Source organism: Hylobates moloch, unplaced genomic scaffold, assembly GCF_009828535.3.
Source record: "Hylobates moloch isolate HMO894 unplaced genomic scaffold, HMol_V3 SCAFFOLD_22, whole genome shotgun sequence".
Lineage (NCBI taxonomy): Eukaryota > Metazoa > Chordata > Mammalia > Primates > Hylobatidae > Hylobates > Hylobates moloch.
The window spans coordinates 41,607,757-41,630,462 of NW_026652297.1; the positions used below are offsets into that span (position 1 = coordinate 41,607,757).

Sequence of the window (22,706 nt, forward strand, 5' to 3'; positions counted from 1 at the left end):
ATACAAGAGGAGGGATGATTTTTAAAGGAGGAAGGAAGAACTTCCGTTCTGCAAAAAAGAAGTGAGGGGAATTATAGGGTTGTAAGACCTCACCATAGACATCTGAATTGAAGGAAATAAAGGCAGGAGATCCTGATAAACAGGGAGAAATGTGGGTAATTTGACAAGCCATAGCAGAGTACTGCATCAAAGAGTATCATGGACAGAAAATTATAATACAATATTCTCAAACACATAAACCACAAGAAAATAGAAAATCAAAAGGTTCAAGTAAGATAACAATAGAAATAATTCACATGGTTCCTGCTGTCAAAAATCTGGCAATCAAAATAAGCAAAACTGAAGTCAAAAGAAATGCACAACCTCAAAAACTGCGTAAGTGAATACAAGAAACTTTTGAATCCAGCTGGTTAATTAAACGTTAACTTTAAATGGCAAGTGGCCTAAAGATGAGCACTACTAGTATGACACTAAGCCTGGCAATTGTGTAGTCTCGGCATAGTTGTCATTTGATAGCTTAAATCAGCAAGATGTTGTGCACTTGAGTTGGTCAGACCATCTCAGATGCATGACAGAATCCAGGAGAGGCTTCCCGCAGGTCCACTGTGTGTTCAGCTCACTGATCAAGTTGTTCCCTGGCTCCCCTCTGCATAGTCAGCTCCAATCAAACAAAGAATTACAAATGTCAAATTCACATTCTCCACTGTGTTTGGCAGTAAGAGGAGGTTGAATACGATTAACTTAGCAACTTAGAGAATCCATTGATCATAACAGAAAGAGGCACCAACCGTTGCCACTGAAATCAGAGGGAAACATTATCGTGTGTTTATTTTTCTTTTCCAGTGGTCTGATACTAAATCCACCTGCACAAGTTAGGATACATAAGAACACATTAGGATTCTTTATTGCTGAAACTCCAAAGGACGTCAGAAGGTAATTTTTTTTATTACTTTATGGGGGAAAAGCACTAAAGCAACTACAGCTTAATGGGAGGCCCACTGAGTCAGCACCATGCCTCCTTTGTGTTAAGACTCACATAAGTCATTCTTGGTTTTCTTTCATTGTCCAGAGCCTTGTTTTACTGTTCAGTCTGTCACGATGATGTGTTTATTCCTGAGCTAATTACAAACTGTGGCTGCAAAAGCAGAAGCCAGCAGCACATCACAGGTAATTGCACTTTATTTCTGGCTGTCCTTAGCCCAGCCTCTAGGGAGCTACCTGAGGAAAGAGAAGAGGGTTCCATCTCTTAAAAGGCAATGTCCATTTGAACTTGGCCAGGAAGTGGCAGACATTTCTTCACTGACCACACCAGAGGTGAGAATCAGTGTTTTAGAGCTGGAAGAAACCTAACTAGTTACCTAATTCAATTCCTTTGAAGGCAGGCAAATGCATTTTAAGAGATCCAGTCACTTTGTCCAAAGTCACATAGCCAGTTAGTGGCATCACCAAACTCAATCCCAGGCATGCTGACTTTCAGCCCATTGCTTTTTCATGATTTCACAGTTTTTCACAACTTCAGACTGAAAATTCAGCCTGTATCTGACCACTTGGTTGGCCATAAGGATGCTACCTCATGACCATGCCTTGAGTACTATTTCCTTTTTTTTTTTTTTTTTTTTTGAGACGGAGTCTCGCTCTGTCGACCAGGCTGGAGTGCAGTGGCGCAGTCTCGGCTCACTGCAAGCTCTGCCTCCCGCATTCACGCCATTCTCCTGCCTCAGCCTCTCCGAGTAGCTGGGACTACAGGCGCCCGCCACCACGCCCGGCTAATTTTTTTGTATTTTTAGTAGAGACGGGATTTCACCGTGGTCTCGATCTCCTGACCTCCTGATCCGCCTGCCTCGGCCTCCCAAAGTGCTAGGATTACAAGCGTGAGCCACTGCGCCCAGCCGAGTACTATTTCCTTAATGGATAGCAAGAAGTTTAAAGTTTACTCATCCTGACATGGTGCCGAGGGAATGTAATTTTCTCTAACTGAACTCAGCAGTTTACCAACACCCCTTTCCACTTAATGGCAGAAAAGGAAAAATTAATCTCAAGCATTCATAATCACTTCGTCCCTTCCGGTTTAAAATTTAGCCTCAGCCGGGCATGGTGGCTCACGCCTGTAATCCCAGCACTTTGGGAGGCCAAGGGGGGTGGATCATGAGGTCAGGAATTCAAGACCAGCCTGGCCAAGATGGTGAAACCCCCTCTCTACTAAAAATACAAAAATTAGCTGGGCGTGGCAGTGTGCGCCTGTAATCCCAGCTACTTGGGAGGCTGAGGCAGAGAATTGCTTGAACCTGGGAGGCAGAGGTTGCAGTAAGCTGAGATCATACCACTGCACTCCAGCCTGGGCGACAGAGTGAAAAAAAAAAAAAACTTAGCCTCATCCAGGTATATTCAGACTCTGTGTAAAACCCCAGGGTTTCAGAATTTAAACTTAAGTCAATTCAAAATATGAATTTTCTATCAGGTCTATTTTCATCCCTAAGGTTCTTTTTCTCTCCTTCTCAGAATGCTATTTAAATGCAAGAGTAAGCTGGCTTAGCATCATGAGTGTTCTTGCAGTGAACCGCAAGTCTTCACTGATTCCTCCTGAGGTTCCTCATTAACTTTGGTCTGTAATCGTTACCTTCTGTCACCTCTGCGTTCAACAACCAATGAATCTGCTCCTCCTGGCTTTGGGTCGGGCTCTGTCACTTGTTACTGAAATCCATTCTCCTAGTCTTGAAGTCTGCAAAACTCTTTTCAGTAATCCTTGTCTTTTCATTCCTTTTTAAATTTTTTTATGTTACTTTTAGTTTACATGTAATAATTGTGTATATTTTTGAAATACAGAGTGATATTTTGATATAGATATACAATGTATAATGATCAAATCAGGGTAATTAGCATATCCATCCATCACCTCCAACTTTTGTCATTTTCGTGTTGTGAACATTCAAAATCCTCCCTTTTAGTCTTTTGAAAATATACAATAAATTATAGTTAACTATGAAGGACACTAGAAATTATTCCTCCTGTCCAGCTGTAACATTGCATTCTTTAACAAATCTCTCCCCATCTTCCCCTTCCTCTCCCCTTCTCATCCTTTAATAACCACAAGTTGAGTCTCTACTTCCATGAGCTCAATTGTTTTTTAGCTCCCATGTGTGGGTGAACATGTGGTGAACCTAATGTCCTCCAGTCTCATTCATGTTGCTGCTAATGACAGGATTTGATCTTTTTAATGACTGCATAGTATTTCATTGTTTATACGTATCACATTTTCTTTATCTATTTATCTTTTGATGGACATTTAGGTTGCTTCCATAACTTAGCTATTGTGTATAGTCCTACAATAAACATGGAAGTGCAGATATCTTTTTGATACACTGATTATTTTTATAGATACATAGTAGTAGAATTGCTGGATCATATGGTAGATCCACTTTTAGTTTTTTGATGTATTCCCATACGGTTTTCCATAGCAGCTATACTAATTCATGTTTCTACCAACAGCGTATGAGTTCCCTGTTCTCCACATCCTTGTCAGTATCTGTTGTTTTGTTTTTTGTCTTTTTCATAATAGTCATTGTAACTGGAGTAAAATGATAGCTCATCGTAGTTTTGATTTGTATTTCTCTGATAATTAATTATGTTAAACATACTTATATACCATGTGTATGTCTTTTGCCAAATGTTTATTCAGATCTTTTTCCTATTTTAATCAGATTATATATTTTTTGCCATCGAGTTCCTTGCATATTCTGGATGTTAGTCTCAGGTCAGATGAATGGTTTGCAAATATTTTCTCCCAGTCTACAGGTGTCTCTTCCGTCTGTTGATTGTTTTCTTTGGTGTGCAGGTTTTGGTTTAATATAGCACCATTTGTCTATTTTTGGTTTTGTTCCCTGTGCTTTTGAAGTCTTAGCAATAAAATATTCGCTTAGTTTAAAATCTTGAACCATTATTTTCTTCTAGCAGTTTTGTAGTTTTGGGTATTCCCTTTAAGTCTTTAATCCATTTCGAGTTAATTTTTATATGGGGTGAAAGAAAGGGGCCTAGTTTCATTCTTCTGCATATGGATATCCAGTTTCGCCAGCACCATTACTGAACAGGATCCATTCCACTTGGTGTGTTTGTGGCACCTTCATTGGCCTAATGTCATTTTAGTCTCTCTGCTGTTTGAGATTTTAAACTCTCCTCCTTTATATGCATTTGTATGTCAGGATGTGGGAACCTCAGTGGGTTTCTCTCCACATTTCTCCCCGTTTACAGACGCTGTCATGTTTCTTCTTCTGCGATCCTCTTGCATTGTTGCTAGACACGGTTTCAAGAGCACCCCACCAATAATCCATATGTCTCCTTGCACGTCAGACAAATATCAGTTTTCCTGGCCTAGTCACCTCTTATCAACCTGAAGCACTATATGTATGTGTGGGGGAGGGGGGTGGAGAACTGGGTTCTTTCTCAGAGATCAGGCTCTGTCCTATCTTTATAACATCTTTATTCAGATGTATTTCAAATACCATGAAATAAATATATATCCATTTATAGTGTACAATTCAATGAGTTTCTTTATACAAATAGAGTTGTGTAGTCATCACTACAATCAATTTTAGAACATTTTCTTCACCTCAAAAAGAAACCTCATACCCGATAGAAGTCATGCCTCCTTCTCCTCAACCCACAGCCCTGGAAACCACTAGTCTACTTTCTGTCACTGTAGATTTACCTATTCTGGTCATTTCACACACACACACACACAAAACAACAACAACAAAAAAGGATCCTATAGTTTGTGGCTTGCTGTGTCTGGCTCCTTTTATTCAGCCATGCTGTAGCATGTATCAATCAATACCTCATTTCAGCCGGGCATGGTGGCTCGTGCCTGTAATCCCAGCACTTTGGGAAGCTGAGGTGGGCGGATCACTTGAGGTCAGGAGTCTGAGACCAGCCTGGCCAACATGGTGAAACCCTGTCTGTACTAAAAATACAAAAATTAGCTGGGTGCGATGGTGCGTGCCTGTAATTCCAGCTACTTGGGAGGCTGAGGCAGGAGAATCTCTCGAACCCAGGAGGTGCAGGTTGGCAGTGAGCCGAGATCACACCACTTCACTCCAGCCTGGGTGACAGAGCAAGACTGTCTCAAAAACAACAACAACAACAAAAAACAAACAAACAAAGCCCACCAAAAACCTCATTTCTTTTTCTTCTGAATATTATTCTGTTGTGTTTTTCTTGCTGAATAATATTCTGTCATATAGATCTAAACCTCATTTTGTTATACATTTATCTATTGATGGACATTTGCATGGTTTCCACCCTTTAATATTGTATATAATGCTGCTATGCACATTGGGGTGCAAATATCTGTTCAAGTTCCTTTCCATTTTTTTTTATGTATACGCCCAGAAGTAGAATTGCTAAATCAAATGCAAATTCTATGTTTCATTATTTGCGGAATCACCACACTATTGTCCACGGCAGCTACACCATTTTATATTCCCACCAGAAATGCAGAAAGGTTCCAATTTTTCTACATTCTCACCTACACTTACTTTTCATTTAAAAAGATAATGGTCATCCTAATGGTTGTAAAGTGGTATCTCATGGTTTTGATCTAAATTTTCCTAAATGGCATTTTTTCATGAGGAGCTCATTGACCATTTACATATCTTCTTTGAAGAAATATCTACTTAGATCCTATTTTTAAATTTGATTATTGTCATTCTTCTATTGAGTTGTATAAGATCTTTATATATTCTAATTACATAGTCCCTTATCAGATGTATGATTGGCAAATATTTTCTCCCATTCTGTGGTTTTGCTTTTCATTTTTGTTACATACTTTGAATCACAAAATTGTTTAGTTTTGATGATGTACAATGATGTATTTTTTATTTTGTCACTTGTGCTTTTGTGCAATATCTAAGAAGGTTTTGACCAACCTAAGCTCAGCAAGATTTACTCCAAAACTTTCTTCTAAAAATTCTGCATTTTTGGCTCTTACATTTAAATCTGTGATTTTTTTTTTTTTTTTTTTTTCCTTTAGGACAGGGTCTCACTCCATCACCCAGGCTGCAGTGCAGTGGTACAGTCATGACTCACTACAGCCTCGACCTCCTGAGTTCAGGAGATCCTCCTCCCTCAGCCTCCAAAGTAACTGGGACCACAGGTGCCCACAACTATGCCCAGCTAACTCCTGCATTTTTTGTAGAGATAGGGTTTTATCATATTTCTCAGGCTGGTCTCGAGCTCCTAGGCTTAAGTGAGCCACCTGCCTCAGTCTCCGAAAGTGCTGGGATTACAGGCATGAGCCAACGTGCCCAGTCTCTATGATCTATTCTGAGTGATTTTTGTTTATCGTAGAAGAAGAGGATCCAACTTTACTCTTTTCATTGTGGCCATCCAGTTATCCCAAAATTCATTTATTCAAAAACTATTTTTGTCAAAAAACAATTGACTTTAAATATCTGGGTTTATTTCTGGGTCTCAACTGTATTCTATTAATCTAAATATGTAACCTTATGCAAGTACCACACTGTCTTGATTACTATACTTTTGTAGTAAGTTTGACACTGGGAACAGTAAGTCTCCAACTTTGTTATTCTTTTTCAATATTATTTTGTTTAATCTGGATTTCTGCATTTCCATGTGGATCAGCATCAATATGTTAATTTCTGTAAGGAAACTAGCTGGGATTTTAACTGTGAGCCTATTGAATCTATAGATTAATTTTGGAAATATCTTAATTATATTAAATCTTCTGATTTATTGATATGGTTTGGCTCTGTGTCCCCACCCAAATCTCATCTTGAATTGTAATCCCCATGAGTCAAGGGAGGAACCTGGTGGGAGGTGATTGATTATGGGGACGGTTTCCCCCTCGTTGTCCTTATTATAGTTGAGTTCTCATGAGGTCTGATAGTTTAAAGTGTGGCACTTCCCTTCTCTCCCTCTCTGTCTCTGTCTCTCTCTCTCTCTCTCTGTCTCTCCTACCACCATGTGAAGAAAGTCTTTGCTTTCCCTTTGTCTTCTGCTATGATTGCAAGTTGTTTGAGACCTCCCCAGCCATGCAGAACTGTGAGTCAATTAAACCTTTTTTCTTCATAAAATAGTCTCAGGCAGTTCTTTATAGCAGGGTGAAAATTGATTAATACACGATGAACATATGATGTCTTCATATCTACTTAGATCCTCTTTAATTTCTTGGAACAGTGTTTTATAGTTTTCAGATCATAGGTTTTGTACTACTTTTGTTAATTTGATTGCTCAGTATTTTATTTTTATTGCTATTGTAAATAAAATTGTTTTCTTAGCTTTATTTTTAGATGGTTCATTGGTAGTATATAGAGGTACAATTGATTTTTGTATATTGATCTTATATCCTGCAACCTTACTGAATGTGTTTATTAGTTCTAATAGTTTTCTGATTGCCTCTTATTTCATTTTCTTGCCTAATTGCCATGGCAGAACCATCAGTGCATTCTTAAATAGAAGTGGTGAGAGCTTGTATTTTTACTTTGTTCCTGACCATAGGGGGAAGGCATTCAATCTTTCACCATTGGTCATGATGTTGGCTGTGAATTTTTCATAGATGCTCTTTATTTGCTTGTGGAAGTTCTGTTCTATTCCTATATTGTCAAGGTTTTTTCTCATGAAGGGCTTGGATATTTGTCAATTTTTTTGCTTTATTGAGATAATTATGTGGTTTTTGTATTTTATTCTATTAATATGGTATATTAGATTAATTGATATCCAAATGTTAAACTCACCTTATATTTCTGAGAGAAATCTCACTTGGTCATAGTATAGAATCTTTTTTATACATTGTTGGGTTTGATTTGCTAGCATTTTGTTGAGAATTTTGAATCTATATTCAATACAAATTTTGGTCTTTAGGTTCCTTTTCTTGTATGTCTTTGTCTGCTTTTGCCATCATGTTAAAACTGACCCCATAGAATGAATTGGAAATTCCCTCCTCTTTTATTTTTTGGAAGGGTTTGTGAAGGGTTAGTGTTAATTCTTCTTTAAGCATCTAATAGAATTTTACTTGTGAAGCAACCAAGGCCTAACTTAACATTTTTTATTATTAATCAACCTCTTTACATGTTATAAGTTTTTCAGGTTTTCTACTTCTTCCTAAGACAGTTTTGATAGTTTCATCTTTCTACCAATTTGTTCATTTAATCTACATTATCAAATTTATTGACTTATGTACATCTAATCATATGACTATACATTTGATCATAAAAGTATCCATGTTGTATACCTATGTTTACATATGATATATATAAGTATTGCTTTATATTTCTTTTATTTTTTCAGACCAGTAGTAATAATCTGTCTTTCATTTTCTATTTTGGTAACATGAGTGTTCTCTCTTTTCTGCAGCCAAACTTGCTACAATGTTTATCTATTTTGTTGATCTTTTAAAAAAAAAGAACAACTTTCTTAATGGCTTTTTTCTAATTTTTTCTATTCTATAATTGATTTATTTTCATTCTAATTTTTATTATTTCCTCCTTTCTTCTAGATTTGGGTTAACTTGCCTTCCTTTGTTCAATATCACCTAAGGTGAAACATTAAGTGAAGTAATTGATTTCAGATTTTTCCTTTCTTTAAAAAAGGAAAAAATACTGGGCTGCCAGGTGCAGTGGCTCACACCTGTAATGCCAGCATTATGGGAGGCTGAGGCTGGCAGATCACCTGAGATCAGGAGTTCGAGACCAGACTGGTCCACATGGCAAAACTCCATCTCTACTAAAAATACAAAAATCAGCCAGGTGTGGTGGCACATGCTAGTAGTCCCAGCTACTCAGAAGGCTGAGGCAGGAGAGTCACTTGAACCTGGGAGACAGAGGCTGCAGTGAGCCAAGATCATGCTACTGCATTCCAAGCTGGTTGACAGAGCAAGACTTCTCTCAAAAAATAAATAAATAGATAAATAGTCATTTATATCTAAAAATAAAGGGAAATATTAAAATATTAATATTAAAATAAAGTCTTAAAATATTATAAGAATTTGTCATGCAAAGTATGCTTTCCAACTACAATGGAATTAAATAAGAATACAATAAAAGAGAAAATTAGGAAAATTCACAAATATGTGAAAGTAAAAACAACACATTTCTAAACAATGGGTCAAAAACACACAAAAAAAGAAAACAGAAAACACAAGGAAATTATAAAGTATTTTAAATTAATGAAAATAAAAACATAACACATTAAAAATACACTATGCTTCTAAAGGGTCAGTAAATAGCTTTCAGTTTGACTGGTCATCCTTTGTACACGATGAGTCACTTCTGTCTTGCTGATTTGAAGATTCTCTGTTTTTGAGTTTCACATTTTGATTATGATGTGTCTCCATGTGTCAATCTCTTTAAATTTATCCTACTAGGAGTTTAATAACCTTTTCAGTTGTGTAGATTAATGTTTTTCAAACACTTTGAGAAGTTATTGGCCATTATTTCTCAAATATTCACTCTACCCCTTTCTTTACTCTCCTCCTGGATCATTCATTAAATCCTTTGGTACACTTGATAACGTCCCAGTGGTCCCTTAGGCTGTCTTCATTTTTCTTAATTCCTTTTTTCTTCTGTCCCTCAAACTGTATAATCTTCATTCACCTATCTTTGAGTATGCTGATTCTTTTTTTTTTTTTGCATGCTCAAGTCTGATCTTTAGTTCCTCTTGTAAAGTTTTTATTTCAGTTCTTGTACTTTGAACTCCAAGATTTCTACTTAAAAAAATTTATAACTATTTAATGATATTCTCTATTTTCTGAGACATCATTCTCATATTCCTTTTGGTTCTTTATATATAGGTTTTTTAAGCTCTTCAAATGTATTTAAATTGTCTGATTTTTAAAAGTCTTTGACTAGTAAGTACAATGTCTGAGCTTCTCTCAAGGACAGTGTCTATTGAGAGCGTTTTTCCTGTGTATTTTTATCTTTCTTGTTTCTTTCCAAGTCATAACCTTTTGTTGAAAATTAGACATTACACAGGTTATAATGTGTTATTTATGGAAATCAGATTCTCCAGTAGACTTTCCCAAGTCTATATCTCTGTCACTTGTGGCCATTGAATTTTCTACTCTGTTAGTTTAGTGGTAAGCTTATAATTGGACAATTATTTTTGTTAAACACCTGGAACCAAGAAGTTTCTCAGTCTTTGTCAAAGGATTCTGTATTTGTGTTGGGGCATGCCTTCAATATTCAGCTGTAAAGTTGACAACTCTGTTTAGCCTTCATTTTCTGCTTGTATGAAACCTCAAGGTCAGTCAGAGATGAGAGCTTTGGAACTTCTCAGGCCTTTCTGCTTACGCATACAGCTTTACACACTTCTGGGCATCTTCACTGTCATTTAGATTTCCAGTAATATTCTAGAGTTTTTCAAAGTCCCTTATAAGTAAGAAGACATTTTATTCTTCAGTTTTCCTTTTATGCTTTTATTTGGTCTTCAATTTGCCCTGCTAGCTGTTGCCTCAGGCACATGTGACGTTAATATAGTTGATAACATTCCCTGGGGTTAGGCTTGTAGCACTAGACAAATGCAAATGAGGTTGAAAAAGACAAGCCATTCAAGTAGGGTTATCCAGGGAACCACTAGACAAGTCAAATAGTGACTCTTCTTTGGAAATAAGGCTTTTGAAGAACTGTATTTCTGCCGTACTCCCTCTAGTGCCAAGAATATGGAGTATTACGTTTTGAAAGCTATCGATGAGCTGTGGAGCTGGAGATGAAACTAGTGTAAATTAAAACAACACAAATCTTATATCTCTTTATTTCTCTTGACTAAATGTTTCCATGGCTCCTGTTGGTTAGTTTCCAGAGTTCTGAAAAAAAAAAATAATTCTCACAAGTTTTGCCAGTTTATTCTATTTTTATGGAGGGGCAGCCTATCTCGGGTCCTTCCTCTACCTTTTATTTTATTTTTTTTCTGGTATCTTGTCTTCATTTTTTAAAGGTGGTTTTCCTCTGTATAAAATTCTTGGTTGGCAGTTTATTTCAGCACTTTTTTATGACGTCTTATTGCCTTCTAACCTCCATTTTTTCTGATAAGAAGTCAGCTGTTTCACATGTAAACCACATTTTTCACATGCTGGTTTCAAGACTTTTCGTGATGTAGGAAACAATTTAATCCACAACAGTCACATTTTGAGGTTCTGGGTAGACATGTATTAATATTTGGGGAGACAATCTCCAATTTATTAACTCCTCTAGTGAATAATTAACATCAGTTAATGTACTTTTTAACTATGAAACTTCTATTTGATTCTTCTTAAAATTTGTATTTGTTTATGGATAATGTTTCTTTAGGGAGACATTGTCATCATGCTTTTATTTCTTTAATCAGGATTTCCTTCATTTCTTTCAACATATTTAGAATATTGGCTCTTAATATTTTTTCTGCTAACTCTGACATGGACTCTTGCACAGAAAGTTTCTTTTGCCTGCCTTCCCTACCCTGTGTATAGCTCATGCTTTCCTGTTAATTTGCATGTCTCATGCTTTCCTGTTACTTTGCATGTCTCATATTTTGTGTTGAAAATGGATATTGTAGATAATTATAGCAGCTCTGAAAACCAAGGTTTGTTGTTGTCACTGGTTGTTTAGTTAGTTGGTTAGTGACTTGGCCGAACTGTTTTATAAAATAAACTTCCCCTAATTGTGAAGCCTTTGATGTTGCTCACTGGAGAGTGCACGCTTGGACTGCAGTGGTTAACAACCATTGGGCTGATAGTGGTTTTAGCAGGGCTCGTTTTAATTGTCTCTTTCCCTGATCTCTATGGTAAGCTCTCTGCCTCTGTTGGTATCACACCCAGTTCCTAGACTACACTAGCAGGCTACCTATTATTGTTTTTTACTATGCCTGAGGTATCTATCGCTCCACAGTATTATGCAATTAAATTTGGGCCCCTTTGCAAGAGTGGTTTCTAAGACCAGTCTTTGCAGTTTGTTCTGTCCCTAAGAGAACAGTTATTAAATGTATTTTTTCTGGTTCACTATGGTAAATTCTGACTTACAGTTTATCTTGTTCTCATGGAGTTACCAGCCTCCAATTAATTGTTTACCACCAAAATCACTGTTGTCAAAAAGCACCCTTGGGCTTGAAATTCTTGATACTCTATTCCAAGTAAAATCAATTCCTTTGGAGAGCTTCAGAGCTCTTTGTTCTTATGGCCTGCCTCTCCTCCTGGGCATAATCTCTGAGCTATTGCTCCCGAGCTTGCAGGATGGTGGGTGGTGCTGGAAAAGAAGACCGCTTCTGTTGAAGTGACACACCTGTTTTATGAGTAGGACACTAGCAGTGGTGGTAGCCTCTCGCCTTCTTTGTTTGCTTCTCCCACTATGAAACCTCTGCCTTGGGGATGAGCTGGAGTCAGGGAGATTAATGCTTCATTGTTTTCATCCTGTGATACCTAAACATCACCTCACCTATAAATGAGAGCTGTGAGGAGTACGAGAGTCTCTATCCTCTAGGCTGCACTCACCTGAAACGTAGTTTCTGCAACACAGAGTGGGAAGGGGATGAGAAATACTGAGGCTGTGTCAGTCACAGGAACATAGCACAGCCTTTGACTGGGAGCTGGAGGAAGGGGGAGCCCTGCATTCTTGAGCACACCTGTCCCGAATGAAGCTTTTATCACACCCAGCTGGGTTTGGAGGAAAGGAAGCAGTTTGTGGTTCAAGTGCCAAGATTCTTTCTGCCCTTAGTAAGATTTAGTGTATTTTATTGAATACAAGTTTTTTTGTTTTGTTTTGTTTTGTTTTTGTGTTTTTTGTTTTTTTTTTTTTTGGTTTTTGGTTTTTGTTTTGTTGTTGTTGTTGTTGTTGTTGTTATTGAGAAGGAGTCTTGCTCTGTCCCCCAGGCTGGAGTGGAATGGCTTGATCTCGGCTCATTGCAAGCTCCACCTCCTGGGTTAAAAGTGATTGTCCTGCCTCAGCCTCCCAAGTAGCTGGGATTACAGGCACCTGCCACCATGCCCAGCTAATTTTTCTATTTTTAGTACAGACGGGGTTTCACCAGGTTGGCCAGGCTGCTCTCGAACTTCTGACCTCAGGTGAGCTACCCGCCTCAGCCTCCAAAGTGCTGGGATCACAGGCATGAGCCACTGTGCCCGGCCACAAGTTTTCTTCATTTGCTATATGTTCACAGAACAATTTCTAGAGATTTTCAATGTGTGTGTGTTTATGTTTTGATAATTTCACTAGTTAGGGCTGTTTCACTGAGGAGCCAGTTTATAAAGCTTCTTCTGCTGCTATTCCACACCCAAAACTAAAGGCTCTGTCTTAACATTATCTTAATGTAAGATTTTCTGTGAATCTTTGTACTTCCCCTTGAAAGTCTAAGACAATTTCAAGGATGGCAAAAAAAAAAAAATGAAAACCTGTTCCTATGTAATTTCCTGAAATCTCTATTATCTACATCCTGAAATCCCTATTGTCTACAGGGTAATTCAACTGAATGCTTGCGTCTGAAGAATATTGTTTCTCAAAATGTCTTCAAGACTTTATTTTGGAACTGGAAATTTAAACATGGACTCCTTACATTCAATAAAAATGTGAATCTTTTTTGAAGCAATGGATGAGTCTGACTAAATAGGAAGAAAGTCCATTAAAGGAAGGGCCCATAAAAAAGAACAAGATAATACACTAAAAAGTATAATTCACTATACATGTCATCCTATCATATGTAAATTTAGTATAGTTTCATGCAGTATACATAGGCCTTTAAACACAGTGTACAAACCAAATTTCTGAAAAGAAATTACACATACAAGCACACACACGCATATACTTCTGTCATTCTGCAAACAAAAATGCTTTATAAAAATAAATAATCATCCCTTTTTAGCTGACTTTTGTGACTTTACTATAAATTTTTTAAAACAGGAAGTTGCTCTAGTATAAATGTTAAAATATTTCTGTATAAAAAGGAAGATTCTGCCTTCATATTTGTAGACATGTCAAATTTTACCCACTTCTATGACATGTATTTTATGATATCTAGGGATAAGTTAATGAGACTTTCAATTTACAATCTAATTTCTTAGCTTCAATGTAGTCATCATACTCTTCAGAATCTTTCATTACTCTTAAAATAGAATAATTTCTTTTTCCTACCCTATACTGATCCTCAATCACCAGTATTACCAAGTCTATTCCACTCCAGCCGGAACTCTTATTAATCTGGTACTGAGATTTTAAAGTAACAAGCAGCAAACGATCAACTGTTACTGACTTCAATTTGCCAGATGATGGCAGCAGAGTACCATGAAATGCTCACAGGTCAATGGCTTGGTGTGTCAATTTGAATCTGGAGATCCCGGTTCTAACTAAAATGTGCCAAAAGAAAACATTATTTTAGAAAGAGGCTGCTTGACCACATAGTTTTAAATGTCATAATAACATCTGGGCATTCTCTTAGAGAATTAACTTTCAAAAAGGGCTTAGGAACTTATCAATAAATGACAACATAGAAACCTTACACTGACTGAATTGGTACAATTATCAGGTTGAATATTTTATGGGTTTAGAGCCAGTTAAGAGTATCCTCAGTCCACTCCCTTCAAATAGTTATCTCTTTAATGAGTTCATTAAATTTCCTTGGTCCCACCACTTTCTCCCCGCTACTATACTCAGTGAGAACTCAAAAGACTTGAGTTGTGATCACAGCTATTCCACTGATTACTGTGGCTGGCGAAAAACATGTTAGCTTTTGGAGTCTCAGTGTAGTCATCTCCAAAGAGGGGAATTCTCAGTGTCTATGACCATTTTCAATTCTGGTGCTCTGTAATTCTGACTCCCTCTTTTTTTGATTACTTCCATTTTTCCAAACTAGAACCACACTAGAGGTTCTCCAATTAAATTCATAATCAAATATTTTACAGAGGCAACATAGAGTGCTGGTTAAGAACATGAATTCTGGATTGGCCATTTACTAACTGTGTGACTTTAGGCAAATTATTGAAATTTTCAAGGTGCTTCAGAGTTTTTTGAAATGTTGACAATAACATTGCATATCTCAGAAGGTTAAATGAGAATATCAGTACATAAAGAATATATAAATTGATTATATTAATATAAAAAGCATTAAGCCTAGTGCCTGGCCAATAGTAAGTTCTGCATATATGATAATTATTATGCCACCCATGGGAGCACAAACTCAAAAGGAAACTTTTTATTTTTTTCGATCAATGAAATACAGGTAAAATAAGAATTGAAAGAGAATTCCTAGTAGATTATACTTATTTTAACCCATTACCTGATTTTTTTTTTATTTGAGATGGAGTCCCTCTCTGTTGCCCAGGCTAGAGTGCAGTGGTGCGATCTCAGCTCACTGCAGTCTCCGCCTTCCAGGTTCAAGTGATTCTCCTGCCTCAGACTCCCGAGTAGCTGGGACTACAGATGCCCACCACCATGCCTAGCTAATTTTTTGTGTTTTTAGTAGAGACAGGGTTTCACCATGTTAGCCAGGATTGTCTCAATCTCCTGACGACTTGATCCACCCACCTCAGCCTCCCAATATGCTGGGATTACAGGTGCGAGTCACCGCCCCCAGCCCATTCCCTGATGATTTTTGGGTTCACAGCATAAACACCAGTAGGGCTAAGCCTTCAGAGTAGGAGGAATAATTGTCTTTCTGACCTTCTTCTTAATGGAATTAGATACATTTTTGGGCATGAAGTTTCCCAGCCTCAACTCTACAGTTCACTACCTGCTGTTTCTTCATTGCAGTTTCTAACACCTAGGATTTAAGAATAGTAGTATTCAACCAGGGAAAGGAGGGGTGCATAAGAATCTTTACATGTGATAGAGTAGAGGGAATGGGCAATTTGAAAATAGCCCTTAGGAAAGTTGTGCCCAAATTCCCCTAATCCCCACCCCTTGAGAATTGTTTTAGAGTCTGCATTAAAATGCTAATATTCTGCAATAGAGTCAAATCTAATGGAAAGCAGAATTCTGAAAAGGAAATTGGAAAGAGGGTGCAAAAACAGGGACAGGAAAAAAAATGACAAGAAATGGGTTGAGTAGGTGGTCCAAATATGGATTTATCTTACTTTACAGTTTTCTTTAGGTTTGGCCCTGGGTCACTTTTTTTTTTTTTTTTATAAATATTCCAGACTATTAATTGACCTTTTTAAGGAGGAATGACCCCAGCTAACATTTCCTAGGGAGGAGAACTCCAAACTCATAAGGTAGAGATTTAGCTATCCTAATGAATCTACCAGCTCATCTTCCCAGCTTAGCTTATTTAACAGCAATGAAGAACAGTCAGAGGTCCCATGGTCTTAGGTTAGGTAGGAGAAAGAATAGAAGATGGTTCCTGCATATTTTCTTCTCTAAGAGTTCAGGACCACATGTCCACCAAATTTCAATAAAAAGAAAAGCAACTTGGTAACAAGTCTGTAAAGACCCTATACAGATATGTTGCACTCCTATATTTGTGTCAATTGCCATTATTCTTCTAATGGTACAGTTGAGTGTGGCTTTCCGTGATTTCCAATCATTAGCATTATTTCTTCCCCAGCTGAGGCCTTCTTTCTCATCCTACTGACTACAATAGCTTTCTACTTGGTCTCCCTGGCTCTGGTCTCCTTTCATGCCAATCCATGACATTTTTCATAGCTATAATGATTTTTATGACATTCTGATCATGAATGGATACGTAAATAAATAAGGAATAGATAGGCGACTGTTACCCCACTTCTGCAAGACTAAGGCATGGGCTTGCTCTGTTGCCCTGTTGCTTTTTCAGCTTCTAAAAGTAGTGGTTTTTATCTAGAATATGTAATATCACTTTTTAGGTGTGTCACAATGAGTGGTAAAGTACTACATTTTATAAATAATTGCAACAATTTAGCTATTTAGTAAATTGGAGAAGATTCGGGATAATCTGAATAATATAGGCATTATTTTCACTCATTTGAACAATGATAAAACTTCTTGAGGGAGATAGAAATAAGTGGAATTATTGCTATCCATATGGAAATCACATATGAGGCATTTCTTAAAATGCAGTCCTATCATGTATTCCAGAAAAGGAAAGATTTGCTTGTTGCTTTCAAGGGAATTACTTTTTGAAAGAGAAAGATAACCAAAATGTTGGCCATGTATTTAGAAGGACTTTCATTTTTTCTAGTCATTTACAGGTCTCAGATCCCATGGTTTTTTTTTTTTGTTGGTTTTTTTTGTTTTTTTTTTTTTTTTTTTTGTATCCAGTGCTTTATCTAGAAATCTGTAAGGTATCCATAGGGAACTCATGGTAAGTCATGACAAGACATTAACAGTCTAGCTAAAGTGTTAGGAAAAATCCATTTCAACTTTCCTCGCCTCAAATAGATTTAAAATATATTGCACACTGTTAGCTATAGGTAGGTAGGTAGGTAGGTAGGTAGGTAGGTAGGTAGGTAGGTAGTAGATAGATAGATAGATAGATAGATAGATAGATAGATAGATAGATAGATAGATAGAAAAAATATAAATAAAGAAAGAAAATTATCAAACAGATGAGATCAGAGAAACCTCATTGCTTATCTACTGCCTTGAGGAAGAGACTGTCTTATTTTTTCTTAAATTTTTTCCTCAAATATTTGAAGCAATATTGAAACTGGGGATAAACTGTTAAACAATAAAATTGTTTATTTACCAGGTTGCAATTTCTTTATCTGCCCTATCTTGCAACCTGGTAAATAAACAACTTTCAACTTCCTTTTTGAATGCCATTAGAATTATAGAATTTAGACCTGGAAGGAATCAGAAGAGATCACTTGGGCCAGTTTGTCCTTGACCTTCAGGTGGTCAACACCAATCAGAGACATCAGCAATCCCCATACAAGCTGTTCTGTCCACCCCACACACATGCACATTCTTCCATAATTATGAAAGCTTTCAAAATTATAAAAATCATTAATGTGTTTTCAGATGAGGTTTCAAGAATGATTCAAGGAAAGATTCAAAGCTTTAGCAAAGATTTTGAGAGTTTCACAGAAAGCACTCACCCCTCCCACTTATCCTTCCCCCAACCCTCATTTTTTAACAGCTGACAAATGTTATTGGCTGGAGAGTTAGGCTTTGAGAAAAGGAGAGACACCCTAAAAGTTCTATAATTCCTAGGCTAGTTCGGGCATGTTGTCTTAGACATTCCATAACTCGGTTTCCATCACAACCAGCCAGCCTTTAGAGACTGACAGTTGGTAACACAGCTAGTCCTTGCTCAGATTTTACTTCGGGTGTTCCCTTCCTGAGCCATTCCCCCCAGGGCAAAAGGTAACCTTGAAATAAGGAAGCATCAGTCAAGTGAAGGCTTCTGAGGATTACAGGTAGGGTAAACTTAATTCCAAACCCATCTCTTAGCACACCTGGGTGATGCAATCACTGCCAATCCAAGTTGAGAAATCACATATCCAAAGGATGTCCTTCTTCTTCCAGAAGTGTGTTTTGACTCAGTTGATGTTTTTATGGATTAGAATGGTTCAGAAAAGAATTACATCAAAAGAAAGAGGGATACCAAGACATTTTCGTGGATTTTTCTGTCTGCCACTCATCAAAATGAGGTGATAAGTGGGATTAAGGGCTTGTCCCACATGAACTCCCCACTGTGGCTAGTCCAAGTACAGAAATAATGCTTATGTTGAGACAGTAGGAAAAGGTCATGTCTCCTTTCTCCACTTGGGTGGGCAGGGGAAGAGGAGTATCAGTGATGACTGCCCCTTGATGCGGTCCACCTCCTTAGGAACTTCTGCTCAGACAATCTCTCCATCTCTGATCACCAAGCGATCAGGTTCTGGCAAGCGGATCATACAGGCTTTTTGAAAATTGAAGAGAAGCATTTAATTTGCGAAGCATTTAATTTGCAAAGCATTGTTTAGAATATGTTTTTTAAAAATCACAACAGCAAGTGCAAATTCTTATTGTGTGACAATGCCTACCTAGCCCAGAGGGTTGAAAATGATTCTTGGGTTGAATCTGGGTTCCAGGATAAGAACTACATGATTACATATCAACATATGGGTGCAGGAAGAAGTAATGGCTCACCTGTCACATTTTTCCTTATTAAAGTGGCTTCATGGTGCTCATTGAATCTATTAATTTCAACATTCTTGCATGTATCCTTATAATCACCCTTCAAAGTCATGGTAGTATCCCCATACTGAAGGAGAGAAAATGATTTCCTTTTGTATTATTTCCAGATTTGGAAATACACAAAGGCTTTGATATGCATCTACTGTAAGATTGAGATTCTTCAAAAGTCAAAATTAATAATAAAGAAAGCCTCAAAGAAAACATAAAGCAAAAGGAGGTGATGTCCAAGCAGAATGAATTGCAAGCCTGGGCAGCATCTGCAGGAAGGAGACAGGATTTTTGTAGAGTGATGCTTTCTTAGCATCCTAAGGTGCCTCTAGACATGCTGTAGCAAATGCACTTGGGTGAAATGGGAGGGGTGATGGATTAGAAAGGTGCAGCAGCTACTGAGTAGGTACTTATTTTAAACACACCATATGGAATTGAAATTCTCTCGCACTCCCTAATTCTGTAGAAGGAAGCCAAAGAGTTTGCTACAATTCATCCTCTTAGAACTAGGCTGTAGCTGAGACTCCCCAGCCTTTCCCTAGTCAAGGGTCTATAAATGGCTCAGACAAGGGGAATAGTCCAAAAATCCCTTGTGAAGAGATATGCCAACTCACTGAGGTTTCCATCCTATTGCAGCACCATCGGTAAAGAGAATGAAAAAATGTCTGAAGGGAATCTCCTCTCGTATATCAGGGCAGGATTCTCCTCCAAGGATATCTGCAAGCACTTCGAGCATATCACACTTCACCACCAGGTAAGAGCTGCAGAGAACCCTGTCTCCTATAGTTTTTTTGAGAATCAGTGGACCATATATATTGTATTTAAACCAGAATATTTGCTTTATAAACTCCTATACTAACCAATGGAATTGCTCCTCCCCAAAATGAGATTGTCTCCACCGCGCCCATATCATTAAGCTAATCAAATACACCTCTTTCTTCCATTGCTCAAATCATCTGTACCCATAATAACCCAAAAGTTAGATACCCAACTTTCTTTCAGATCACCTTTCAGGCACTTTAGAAATGTAAGTTAAAGCCAAATTTTAGCAGCTCCAAATAGCTTATCTGTTGTTAATCAATCCCCTATTTCCAATACATTCAAGATGTGATTGCCTTAGTTTTTGCATCTGCAAAACATGGGCAACAAATGCCTCCTCTTTGCCCTTTTCCTTGCAGCTTTTTAGTACACTAAAACCTCCACTAACCAGAAAGCAGAGTTGGAGGAGGGTGACCTGCTTAGTTGATTTTAATTAGAGGGGCAATCCAAAAGTTCTATCGTTCCAAACTTTAATGAAAATAACTCTGTAATATCTTGACAACATTTCAGTTTATTAGGGATAATATACCAGGAAGATCTTTGATGATTAAAAACTGTGATTATCTAAGGGTAAATATATTATCGAAGAGTCATTATACCCTGGCATTACATAATGTTATAAATATTTTGTAGGTTTTTTATAGTGGTTAAATGAGATTAGGTATATAAAGCACTTTGCTGCTGCAGCCAGTATGGAAAACAATATGCAAGTTCTTCAAAAAATTAAGAATAAAACTACTATATGATCCAGCAATCCTACTTCTGGGCATTTATTCAAAGAAAACAAAATCAGTATTTCAAAGACAATTCTGTACTCCCATGTTCATTGCAGCACTCTTCTCAATAGCCAAGATACAGAAACAACCTAAGTGTTATTCAGAAAATGAATGGAATAGGGCTGGGCATAGCAGCTCATGCCTATAATCCCAGTGCTTTAGGAGGCTAAGCTGGGAGGATTGCTTGAGCCCAGGAGTTCAAGACTAGCCTGGGGCAATATAGAAAGACCCTGTCTCTGCAAAAATTAAAAAAAAAAATGAGCCAGGCATGGTGGCACACAGCTGTAGTCCTAGCTTCTTGGGCTATTGAGATGCGAAGATTGTTTGAGCTCGGGAGTTTGAGGTTACAGTGAGTTGTGTTCATACCACTGCACTCCAGCCTGAGTGACAGAGCAAGAGACTGTCAAAAAAAAAAAAAAAAAAAAAGAATGGGTAAAGGAAATGTCACACACACACACAGAATATTATTCACACCTAATAAAGAAGGAAATTCCTCCATTTGCAGCAACGTGGATGAACCTAAAACACATTATGCTAAGTGAAGTAAGCCAGACACAGAAAAAGAAATACTGCACGATCTTGCTTATATGTGGACTCTAAAATAGCCAAACTCATAGGAAGAGAGTGGAATGGTGGTTTTCAGAAGTGGTGGGTGGGGCAAATGGGGAACTGTTGGTCAAAGGGTACCAAGGAATCACTTTGCTTGATTCCTGGCTGCTATTATGTCCTCATTAAATACTTCTTATTATTGCAATGATCAATTCTTATAGCCAGGAAGGTATTTAAAATCGGGCCGAGAGTGTACTAAGTGCAGAGCCTTCCAATGATGTAGATTTTGCAATAAATCTTTTACTTGTACTTGGTTTTGATACAATTTACATATTTCTTTTTTTTTTTTTTTTTTTTTTTTTTGAGACGGAGCCTCGCTCTGTCACCCAGGCTGGAGTGCAGTGGCGCGATCTCGGCTCACTGCAAGCTCCGCCTCCCGGGTTTACGCCATTCTCCTGCCTCAGCCTCTCCGAGTAGCTGGGACTACAGGCGCCCCCACCACGCCTGGCTAATTTTTTGTATTTTTAGTAGAGACAGGGTTTCACCGTGTTCTCGATCTCCTGACCTCGTGATCCGCCCGCCTCGGCCTCCCAAAGTGCTGGGATTACAAGCGTGAGCCACCGCGTACCTATTTCTTTTATCACACACAGAGTCCTCTTCTGTTTACCTGAGGATTCTGGATTGTTGGGTCTGGTTAATGGAAATTTTCCTGTACTCTCCCAAAGGTGGGGTGGGAGTCAAACGTCTGAGCCACCAATTTTCCCTCCCTTTTATGCACTTTCTAAGAGCAATATAAAAGTCCGGGAATTACAGTTTGTGCCCTTCCTGCCTTCCATTCCCAGATTTTATAAAATGGATGAGATAGCCTATGGGAAAGCACTGAGAACTAGTTGAAGGAAAGGTCTTGGGGCATTTCAGGGACCCAAATTTTGCCTGGCTATTTCCAACAACAAAACAGTCACAGATGAGCACTGGGATCTGCAGATGCTTTTTCTCCAAAAACTGTTGGTAAATAGGCATTTATTGAGTAGCCTGTATGTGCTAAGTAGGCACCATGCTTGATGCTTTTGTAAATATAGAAATCATGTTTCAACTTCCATGCTGTCTAGATGGGTAAACAAGATGGATTCACATAAAATGAATCAGAGGCCAAAGAAAGAATAAGTGATAGTTTTTGACAGCACAGTAAAGTGACTATAGTTAATAACAATATATTGCATATTTCAAAATTACTGGAAGAGAAGATGTAAAATGCTCCCAATGCAAAGAAAGGGTTCACACATGAGGTGATGGGTATTCTAAATACCCTGACTTGATCATTACACATTCTACACACATGTCAAAATATCACATGTATCCCATAAATATGTACCAATATTATGCATCAGTACAAATATACAGAAAAGAGAGGTTAATTTTCTTTCCTAAAAAGTACAAGGGAAAGAAAGAAGTTGGAAATCTTTCACAATAAAAAGTTTTTGCAGTTCAGAATAAACACATAATAAAAGCC

General features: G+C 37.7%; 1 protein-coding gene across 2 annotated transcripts in view; it reads left to right on the top strand.

Annotated features, from left to right (window-relative positions):
• The window catches only part of KCNU1 (potassium calcium-activated channel subfamily U member 1), a 152,922-nt gene that overhangs the window by 59,348 nt on the left and 70,868 nt on the right, over positions 1–22,706 (top strand). For both annotated transcript variants that reach the window (XM_058433499.1, XM_058433500.1), the window contains exons 17-19: positions 844–933; positions 1,070–1,167; positions 19,689–19,806. In XM_058433499.1, the coding sequence (XP_058289482.1) occupies positions 844–933; positions 1,070–1,167; positions 19,689–19,806 (306 nt within the window). The remainder of the gene's footprint in view (positions 1–843; positions 934–1,069; positions 1,168–19,688; positions 19,807–22,706) is intronic.